Source organism: Chrysochloris asiatica, unplaced genomic scaffold, assembly GCF_000296735.1.
Source record: "Chrysochloris asiatica unplaced genomic scaffold, ChrAsi1.0 scaffold00016, whole genome shotgun sequence".
In the NCBI taxonomy this organism is placed as follows: Eukaryota; Metazoa; Chordata; class Mammalia; order Afrosoricida; family Chrysochloridae; genus Chrysochloris; species Chrysochloris asiatica.
In genome coordinates this window covers 17561033-17572623 of record NW_006408534.1, presented here as the reverse complement: position 1 = coordinate 17572623, position 11591 = coordinate 17561033, and the positions used below count along the sequence as shown (strand labels likewise).

General features: G+C 37.3%; 1 protein-coding gene across 2 annotated transcripts in view; it reads right to left on the bottom strand.

Annotated features, from left to right (window-relative positions):
* The window catches only part of ATAD2B (ATPase family, AAA domain containing 2B), a 235328-nt gene that overhangs the window by 54951 nt on the left and 168786 nt on the right, over window positions 1-11591 (bottom strand). For both annotated transcript variants that reach the window (XM_006835245.1, XM_006835246.1), the window contains exon 22: window positions 10131-10290. In XM_006835245.1, coding sequence (XP_006835308.1) covers window positions 10131-10290 — 160 coding nt within the window. The remainder of the gene's footprint in view (window positions 1-10130; window positions 10291-11591) is intronic.

The window sequence follows — 11591 nt, the reverse complement described above, 5'->3', positions numbered from 1 at the left end:
ATTGGGGGGGCCGAAAGTGTAGGGGGCGGGTTTCTGGGATATACCCTTTGGGTGGTTGATGATGCATGGAGGGGATTGGAACCATGGCAATGAGATGATATACGATGGAATGAATGTAAAACTAAAGTTCTCCCATGTAAACTATCATAAAATTCATAATAAAACATTTAAAAAAAAAAAAAAAAAGAACAGATAACAACCAGAGATTGACAGATGTGGCAACACCACTAGGAACTCAGTCAACAGACAGCAGAATTCACAACAGAATAAAATTACAACAACGAATTCAGAGGACCTGTAAGGCCAATCATAGACTAAAATGATAACAATGTCAAAGAAGGGGCAAATATAGGAACAGAGATCCAGGTGATGAGGAGGTCAGGTAGATTGCAGGATATAATAGACTATCTTAAATGGACGGAAAAGTTAATAGATTATGGGATAACCTCAAAGAAAAATATGTATATTCTCATTAGAGGAAATACATTCAACAAAGATGCTGAAACCGTTAAGATTGAGACCTATAATGAGAAAATTCCCTAAACCTTTTTTCCTGGTCTCCTATCTCTTTTCATTCTATACATTACCTATGGGATTTCATTCACTCTCAACCTAATCACTGGCCCAATCACAAAATCCAAATACCTTCGAGTTAATTTTGACTCATGGTGACCCCATGAATTTTAGGGTTGAGCTGTTCATGGGGTTTTCAATGACTGTGATCTTTAAGAAATACATCATCAAGTCTTATTCCGAGGCACAGCTGAGTGGATTCAAACCACCAACCTTTCAGTTACTAGCCAAGCACTCACCATTTATACCACCCAGGACTCCTTTCCTTTTGTCCACACCTATTCTAATCCCCCAAACCACATATTCAATGATTATACAATGTCTGTATTTTATCTGGATGTACCAAAAGTGACTTACACCAATATGTGTGTTCATCTGTACTTTCTCAGATTTCCTAACATCAAGACCAAAACCTCAGAAGTCATTCTACATTTCTGTTACCCACATCTAACTGGTTGATTGCTAAGCCCTCCATATTTTACGTCTTTCGTTGCCATTACCACAGAAACTTAACTAGCTTCCCAATTTCCACTTCACCAACCTCTTGACCCCTATGCCAAAACAGACACTACTCACAGTACTATACTCTTAAAACACAAATCAAATCAAATCACATTACTTTCTGTCTTAAAACCATCCAATGGCATTTTTACATATAAGAATTAACTTCAAAGTCTTTACAAAGATAGGAAAGTTACTATGATTTTTATTCATCTGCAGGACTGCCCACTAAATAGGCTTTAAGCATCTCACAGAGCTCAGGCCTGTGTCTTACTCATCTGTAACTCTCTAGCACTGAATATAATAATTTATATATAGAAAATATTTAATAAAGAGATGTCATGAAATGGTGACTCAGTCAGTAGGGCAGTAATAGAATTTCCCACCGCATATCTAAAAGCACATTATACTCCTCCAGTCAGACTGTTTTTATTCCTTGCACACTGTTTGCCTCATCCTGGAATAAACACTCTTCCCAATCTTGCTGATCTCCAGGTAATGTCTTCTTCTCTGCGTTCCATTCACATTTTGTACCTATTTCTAACACAGACCTTATGACATGGCATTATATCACCATCTGCTGCTATCTCAAGACAATATTCATTATTGCTAGCACTATACTTTGATGATCTGTTATTATAATTATCATTAATTAAATAAGTATATCTGCCATCCCTACTGAGTTTCTGATAGTATGTACTATGATTTATTTCCCTTTGTATATGTAACATATACAAGTTAAGTTAATGCCTGCCACACATTAGTTATCTAATATGCATTACTGATTTGAATTATCTGTCTCAAGAAGCAGATATGCCACAGTCACCTTTGTATTTTCAGCAATCTGCTTAGTAATTAATTCACACATGACACTTAGAAAAACTAAGAGAAATATGAATGAGTTTAGCTGAAGCACAGAACCCATAAAATACAACTATGGCAAATAAATTTAGAGGTATATTGTAGGCAGACCACAAAGGATTCCAGAAACTAGGGTAAATCCTGGGATTAGATAACAATCTAGTAACTCATAAAATATATAAGAATTTGGAGGGAAGACAAGATTAGAGCTGAAATTTCAGTAAAATTATTAATTTTACTGCATATGAATGGATTCAGGGACTAAGGAGGTACCAAGAACAGGAAAAAAGTTAAACACAATCTACCAAAAATCTACAATATAAAAATTAAGAACATATATCTTATATTGGTCATTTTTACAAAACACTAGTTAAATTTCGTTTGGCTCTTATTTTATTTTCTGCCCACATAATCTGGGTAAAAACTTAGTAACATGTATAGCCATCAGAAAGAGCCCTGTTAGCATAGTGGGTTACCCAGAGGGCTGCTAACCTCAAGGTCAGCAGTTTGAATGCACCAGCTACTCCGTGGCTCAAAGATGAGGTTTTCTTTCTATTCCAGTAAAGATTTAAACCCCACACAGGGTCACTATGTATCAGAACATACTCAAAGACATGCAGCAGCAGCAGCATAAAATTCAAAATGTTAGCTTTTGTCTTCTACATATACTAATTCCCCCTCCCTGCAAATGGCCAAGTGTTCTGCAAAACAAAACATCTTAAGTTTTCAAATACTCATGGGAGCTTGTAAAAGTAATACAACATTCTTGTAATTTCCACTTGTTGCACAACAGACCCTGAGGTTGTTTTTCTGATGCATACCAAGTGGTTCCACTGCCAAAGAAAAAACAGGCCTCTGGTCTAAAGAAAAAATCTGAAGAGTCAAAATAATGCTTCTGAATTATATCTTACTGTTTCCATCTAAAAGAAAGAGGGAAGTTACAAGTGTATCATGCTAACTGTAACTGTGAGATACAGCCATATTCGTTGATTATACAACTGAAAGCTGTAGTAAAAGATACACCCAAAATGACTTCTTTCTTGAATGTTGCAGCTTTGTTGTTGTTGTTAGGTGCCATCCAGTCAGTAGCAACTCACAGTGACCCTATGCACAACAGAACGGCCCAGTCCTGGGCCAACCTCACAATTGTTGCCACACTTGAGCCCACTGATGCTGCCACTTTGCCAATCCATCTCGCTGGGAGTCTTTCTTTTTCTCTGACCCTCTACCTTACCAAACATGATATCCTTCTCCAGAGATTGGTCCCTCCTAACAATATGTCCAAAGTATGAGAGGCGACGTTTGGCCATCCTGGCCTCCAAGGAGTACTTCGGCTGAACTTCTTCCAAAACAGATCTACTGGTTCTTTTGGCAGTCCATGGCACTTTTAGTATTCTCCTCCAACACAATTCAAAGGCATCAATTCTTCTACAATCTTCCTTATTCACTGTTCAGCTTTCGCATCCATATGAGGTTATTGAAAGTACCATGGCTTGGGTCAGGCGCACCTTAGTACTCAAGGTGACATCTTTCCTCTTCAACACTTTAAAAAGATCTTGTGCAGCAGTTCTGCCTGATGCAATACGTCATTTGATTTCTTGACTGTTGCTTCCATGAGTGTTGATAGTTGATCCAAGAAGAATGAAGTCCTTGACAAGTTCAATCTTTTCTCTGTTGATAAGAATGTTGTTTATTGGTCCAGTGGTGAGGATTTTTGTTTTCTTTACACTGAGATGCAATCCATACTGAAGGCTGTGCTCTTTGATCTTTATCATTAAATATTCTAAGTCATCTTCACTTTCAGCAAGCAAGGTTCTATCATCTGCATATCACAGGTTGTTAATGAGTCTTCCTCCCATCCTGATGCCACATTTTTCTTCATATAATCCAGCTTCTCACATCATTTGTTCAGCATACAGGCTGAATAAGTATGGTGAAAGAATAAGACCCTGTCGCACACCTTTCTTCATTTTAAACCATTCATGTTCCCATGTTCTGTTTGAACAACTGACTCTTGGTCCATGTACAGATTCCTCATGAGTACAATTAAGTGTTCCGGAATACTCATACTGTGCAATGTTGTCCACAGCCTGTCATGATCCACACAATTGAAAGCCTTTGTACAGTCAATAAAACACAGGTAAACATCTTTCTGGTATTCTTTGCATTCAGCCAAGATCCATCGGACATCAGCAATGATATCTCTCATTCCACTTTCTCTTCTAAATCCGGATTGAACCTCTGGAAGTTCTCTATCAATATAAATTTTACTCGCATGGGTTATCAGAGAGATTGTCTGATGATTTCCACATTCCGTTGGGTCACCTCTCTTTGGAATGGGCACAAATATAGATCTCTTCCAATTAGTCGGCCAGATAACTGTCTTCCAAATTTCTTGGAAGAGATGAGTGAGTGCCTCCTGTGCCACCTCATTTTCTTGAAAGATTTCAATTTGTATTCCATCAACTCCTGGTGCCTTATTCTTTTCCAATTCCTTCAACGCACCCTGGACTTCCTCCTTCAGTATCATTGGCTCTTGATCATATGCTACCTCTTGAAATGGCTGAACATTAACCATTTCCTTTTGGTACAGGGACTGTGTGTATTCCTTCCATCTTCTTTTGATGCTTTCTGCATCACTCAAGAAATTGTCCAGAAAATCCTTCAATAACAAAAGTCGAGGCTTGAATTTTCTCTTCAGTTCCCCTAGCTTGAGAAATGCTGAACATGTTCTTCCCTTTTGGCTTTCTGACTCTAGATCTTTGCACATTTTGTTGTAATATTTGACTTTGTCTTGTCAAGCTGACCTTTAAAATTTTCTGTTCAGCTCTTGTACCTCCTCATTTCCTCCATTTGCATTAGCATCTCTATGCTGGAGAGCAAGTTTCAGTGTCTCTTCTGACATCCATTTTGATCTTTTCCTTCTTTCTTGTCTTCTTAATGACTTTTTGCTTTCTTCCTGTATGATGTTCTTGATGTTATCTTTCTTGATAGTAATTTATTAACAATGTGGCTATAATTAGTTACTTAGGTGAAATATCCAAATTTATCTTCTGAAGTGGCTTTATCTAAGCACTCAAATTCATTTTCAGTACCAATACCTAGATTTGTTGCAAAATAAGACTAAATTTAAAATACGATCCAAAGAATGGATTAAGTAGAAAATAACAATAATGAGAATGAGAATAAAACTATTAACAGCTAAACTTTATGGAGTATTTACCAGGTCTAAGACACCATGTTGAGGTTTAACATATATAGGTTGAACAATAGGAAAACGATAATTTCATATGATTCAACCTAATACATTTCCTCATCTAAAACATTACAACCACCCCAGAGAGAAGGGTATTGTTATTATCCCTATACTGTGAATGGTACAAGGTGCAAGGCCTGGTAGTGTAGTGGTTAAGAATCTGGCTGCGAACCCTGCGGTCAGCAGCTTGAATACACCAGGCCCTCTGCGGGAGAGAGATGTGTCTTTCTACTCCTTGCAGTTAAAATGGCCTTGGAGTCTGGCGCATTAACCCACAGCACCACACAGGACTCAAAATCTCGCTGCTCGAAGATCTTGATGCTCGAAGATCTCGCTGCTCGAAGATTATTAGAGGACAGTTATTAGCTCCTCTTGGGTGTCAAAATTGCTTGAACTCAGACTTGATCTTCAAATGGATATACTGACGCTTTCGTGGATTTGCACTGGTTTTGCTTTTCCTGAGCCTTCCATGGATTTTCAGTGGGAGTCTGGCATGCTCAGTTTCTGGACATCCTTGGCTGTTGCCTTCAGTTTTGAACGGACTTGAATTACCTCTAGCTGTACCAAACAACAAAGTATTCAAAACGCCATTCTTCCTTCTTCAAAGTGTATTACACTTACTAATGTCCTGGAGTGGAGGTGTGGGTTAATTCATCAGACTGCAAAGCTGTTTGAACTGTAAAGTCGGCAATTAAGTTCACCAGCTGCTCCTCAGAAACCCTGTACAGTGTCGCTATGGGTTGGAACCAACTCAACAGCAGTTGACAACAACAACAACATAGTACACTATCCAAACTGAAAACAGTGGTTTTGTAGTAGGACAGCTTTACACTGAAGAAGGGAATTCTCTTTGTTGTTTATATGAAATTGCCGTATTGGCTAACAGTGGCCCTGATGCTGCTGGTACAAGTGAAAAGTGGTAAAACATTTTTTGAGAAAATCTCAACAAATACCTTCTTTAGACAGCATAAGAGACGACTATACACATGGACCTCGCCAGACGGAACACACAGAAATCAAATTGACTACATCTGTGGAAGGAGAAGATGAAAAAGCTCCATTTCATCAGTGAAGACAAGGCCAGGGGCAGACTGTGGAACAGACCATCAATTACTGATATGCAAATTCAAACTGAAACTGAAGAAAATGAAAACAAGTCTAAGAGAACCAAAATATGACCTTGAATTTATCCCACCTGAATTTAGAGATCACCTGAAGAACAGATTTGATGCATTAAACACTAAAGACCGAAGAACATCATACATGAAGAGAGCAAAAAGTCATTAAGAAGACAAGAAAGAAGGAAAAGGTCAAAATGGATGTCAGAAGAGACTCTGAAACTTGCTCTCCAGCGTAGAGATGCTAAAGCAAATGGAAGAATTGAAGAGGTCTAAGAGCTGAACAGAAAATTTCAAAGATCAGCTCGAGAAGATAAAACCAAATACTATAATAAAATATGCAATGATTTAGAGTTGGATAACCAAAAGGGAAGAACACGGTCAGCATTTCTCAAGTTGGGGTAACTAAAGAAGAAATTCAAGCCTCGACTTTTGTTATTAAAAGATTCTCTGGGCAAATTATTGAATGATGCAGAGGGCATCAAGAAAAGATGGACGGAATACACAGAGTCATTGTATCAAAAGGAAATGGTTAATGTTCAACCATTTCAAAAGGTACCACATGAACAAGAGCCAATGATAGTCAGGGAGGAAGTCCAAAATGCATTGAAAGAATTGGTAAAGAACAAGGCACCAGGAATTGATGAAATAAAAATTGAAATCTTTCAAGAAAGTGAGGCGGCACAGGAGGCACTCACTCATCTTTGCCAAGAAATTTGGAAGACAACTATCTGGCCGACTGATTGGAAGAGATCCATATTTGTGCCCATTCCAAAGAGAGGTGACCCAAAGGAATGCGGAAATCATCAGACAATCCCTTTGATATCTTAAGCAAGTGAAGTTTTGTTCAAGGTAATACAGAAACGGCTACAATCATACATTGACAGGGAACTTCCAGAGGTTCAAGCTGGATTCAAAGAGGCCATGGAATGATAGATATCATTGCAGATGTCCGATGGATCTTGGCTAAAAGCAGAGACTATCAGAAGGATGTTTACCTATGCTTTATTGACTATGCGAAGGCTTTTGATTGTGTGGATCATGACAAGCTATGGACAACATTGAGAAGTATGAGTATTCCAGAACACTTAATTGTACTTCTGAGAAATCTGTACCTGGACCAAGACGCAGTTATTTGAACAGAGCATGGGAACACTGAATGTTTTAAAATTGGGAAAGGTGTGCTACAGGGTTGTGTTCTTTCACCATACTTGTTCAATATGTATGCTGAGCAAATAATATGAGAAGCTGGGTTCTATGAAGGAAAACGTGGCATCAGGATTGGAGGAAGACTTATTAACAACCTGAGATATGCAGATAATACAACCTTGCTTGCTGAAAGTGAAGAGGACTTAAAATATTTACTGATGAAGATCAAAGAGCACAGTCTTCCATACGGATTACAACGCAATGTAAAGAAAACAAAAATCCTCACCAATGGACCAATAAACAGCATTCTTATCAATGGAGAAGAGACTGAAGTTGTCAAGGACTTCATTCTTCTTGGATCAACTACCAACACTCGCGGAAGCAGCAGTCAAGAGATCAGACGACGTATTGCATTGGGCAAATCTGCTGCACAGGAACTTTTTAAAGTATTAAAGAGCAGAGATGTCAGCTTGAGGACTAAGGTGTGCCTGACCCAAGCCATGGTATTTTCAATAACCTCATATGGATGTGAAAGCTGGACAGTGAATAAGGAAGATCACAGAAGAATTGATGCCTTTGAGTTGTGGTGTTGGAGGAGAATACTGAAAATGCCATGGACTGACAAAAGAACCAACAGATCTGTTTTGGAAGAAATGCAACCAGAGTGCTACTTGGAGGCCAAGATGGCTAGGCTTCATCTCTCATACTTTGGACACATTGTCCAGAGAGAACAGTCGCTGGAGAAGGATGTCATGCTGGGTAAGGTGGAGGGTCAGAGAAAATGAGGAAGACCCCCAACGAGATGGATCAGCCATGTGGCATCATTGATGGCGTCAAGTGTGGTGGCGGTAGTGAGGTTGGCCCAGGATCAGACATTGTTTCGCTCTGCTGTGCATGGGGTCACTATGAGTTGGTTCCGACTCGATGGCACCTGACAACAACAACAAAGTATCTCTATATGATGAAAAAAAAAGGTACAAGAAACATATTCTTTAACTTGGAAAGCTTTCCACAAAACATTAAATGAAAAGTTTGCAGAAATCATATTATTTTAGAAAAACTAGTATACATATATATTTATGTATGAAAACACTAGGTAATAGAATTATAGTTTATTTTAATTTTCTTCTTTATCCATAGCCTCATTTGCTAGTTTCTCTCGCTCTCTCTCTCTGTATGTATATTCTATATAAGCCAAAGAGAAGCCAAACAATCAATAAAAACTACAAAAGGCAAACAGTCAAATACAAAGCCTAAGAAGTTTTAGATATCAATGCAACAATGTAAAAATTTGATTCTGCTTCTGAATTGCAATTAGGATGTGTACTTACTGTGGTATAAATTTAGGAAAAAGATATATGATAGAGTAAGGAATTAAAGAACCCATGTCATTCTAACATGCCACCTAGGTTGAAAACCACTATTCCCAAACACAGATACAATGCACAAACAATAAGGGATAAAGCAATTTACTTAAAAACAACAACAACAACTTGCGTATCACTTGATGAAGAAACAATGAGAAATCTCAGTAAAGTGAGAAAAAGAAAATCAGCCCCTGACAGCTGGAAGTTGGCCTGGTACTATCAGCCATGCCTTGATGTGCCTGGGTTAAACGATTTCACAGAAGACAAACATCAATTCCCATGATGAATGATGATAAAAACTAGGCCAGTTTGTAATCATGTCTGAACACAGATGAAAATATGAGCACTATCCTAAACACAAAATAACAAAACATAATCCTATCCTACCTAATGAATGATTGCCATTTCTTCACCAATCTCTTCATTCTTAACTGCCTTCTAGGTTCTTGAAATATCCAACCACAAAATTACTCAAAATTCTTAATAATGCTCAATCCACTACAAAGCCCCATTTCTTTAAACCTTTCCCCAAATCACTTAACACGAATCTAAACCGTGTATGATTTTCCATGTAACATATTCTCCCTTGTTTAACTACAGATATGTTCTTGGTAGTCTTCCCTGACAACACTGATACAAGTTGTGACTATAGACTTGAGTATAGGATGGAGTCAGGAGTAACATTTCAAAATTATATAAAAACACTCAATACCTATAAAGAAGAAAGAAATTTTTCCACAAAAAGGGGTCTTTTGATATGTAGACTTATCCTATTATTGGTTCCCCCAATTACAAAGTTCCAGTGTTTAGAGTCTTGGTGCGGTGCTGTGGGATAAAGCACTGGACAACAAGGTTGGTTTGAAACACAAGGTCGGCAGTTCAAAGTCACCAGTCGCTCCTTGGAAACCCTACACAGGGAAGCTATGAGTCAGAACCAACTCAATGACACTTAACAACAACAATAGTATTTAGAAGGACTGGAAACACTGACAAAATAAATAAACATTTTAAAATTAAGTTCTCAATTACTGTTTTCTATCATAAGCTGAACAAAATACAAACCTAGGTGCAAAAAGAGAAAGGTAAATAAAAAAACTAGATGCTGAACAAGATACTTAGAATAATATAAAATCCTCTGATTATGCATATTATTTTAATATACTAACATTTCCACGTAAAGAAGTTTTTGAACATAACAGGTCTTTAAAATTAATTTTATCAATCTAAAAAGATAAAAGCATGATTTGGTGTTTAAATTGTTTTCTCACTGATTACCAAAGTCACCCTTGCCTTGTGTGTCCTTACCTCCTGGGTCCTTGTCTGGATTGTACTCTAAAGCATTACTACAGATGAGGTCAATGTCTTTCAGGAAATCTTTAGCAGTCAGGTAATTATGTTTATCAATTTTAGTTATGATTGTTGACAAATCCATTGGTTCCTTGATTACTTCAAGATAATCTGAAACCTGTAATAAACAGGATATTTTAATGAGAATTATTTCTGGTTCTTCATATGATCTATTCAGTTTAAAAAGAAAACACAAAATACAAACATAGGTACTTAGAAATTAAATCATGATAGCTAAGAAATAAAAAAATTATAATTTATTCTACTGAAGTTATTATCTGTCATACTTTCCATGAAGAGCCTCCGTTTTCAAGTCATATCTAAATCAGCTCTGAAATCTTTCTCATTTTGAAATGTGAGACTAATTGCTTCGTAGGTTGTTGTTTTTTTCATGTTTGTTTGTTTGCTTTTTTTTTATCCTTTAGACATACCTGAAGAACACAATGTATGGGTCGAAGGACCCAGGAAGCATCAATAAATGTTACCTTAAGAAAAGATAAGAAACCTTGACATTTCATATTATTGAAAAAGTTCTTCTAAGGAAATCGTTTGCAAATTTTCAAACAAAAATTTTCTCTTTCAGTTTTATATGTTAAAATGTTTCATGGAAAGTGTTTTCTAGTCCTTTGGAGGCATTACAAATATTCTGAGTCAATTATAAAGCAAACTAAGTATTGCTTTCATCACTAATGAAAGACTTTTTGAGCTTAAAGAGCTGACAAATCTACAAACAAGAAATAAATTTTGCTCTGTTAGCTGATTTTCTGGGAGATAATTCAAAATAGATGACACTTAGTAATGACTTGCCCAATAAATTATGTTTTATATCACTTGACCAAAATGAAAGCCCTAGCAACATATATGTATATGTTGCCTTTCTTAATGCAAATTTCAAATCACATAATCAGTCCTGATATAAAAGCAGCCTAAGCAGTAATGTCTAATTAGTGGAAGATGAATTTCTGGAATAGGTCATTTTTGCATTATGAATCTGAAGACTAGTTTTTTTGAAGACTAATCTAAAGACTAGTTTTATTCCCAATTTTTAAAAATTTGTGTATACACACACACAATATATATATAACATATTGTTTAAATCTTTTAAGATCTTATTATAAATTAGGTAAGAGAGTGTGTTTATATCTTTTGGGAGGGAGGTGGTGGCCCTGGGAGCTGACAAGTAGGCCAGTCTCTTTAGGGAAGATTGTTGTTGTTGTTAATTGCCTTCGAGTCGGTTCTGACCCATAGCGACCCTGTACGGGGTTTCCAAGGGTGTAAATCCTTACGGGAGTAGAAAGCCTCATCTTTCTCCCGCGGAGCGGCTGGTAGTTTCGAGCCGCTGACCTTAAGGTTTGCAGCCTGAATTCGTAACCACTACGCTACCAGAGCTCCTTATGGACCCTGAAATGAGGAGAATGG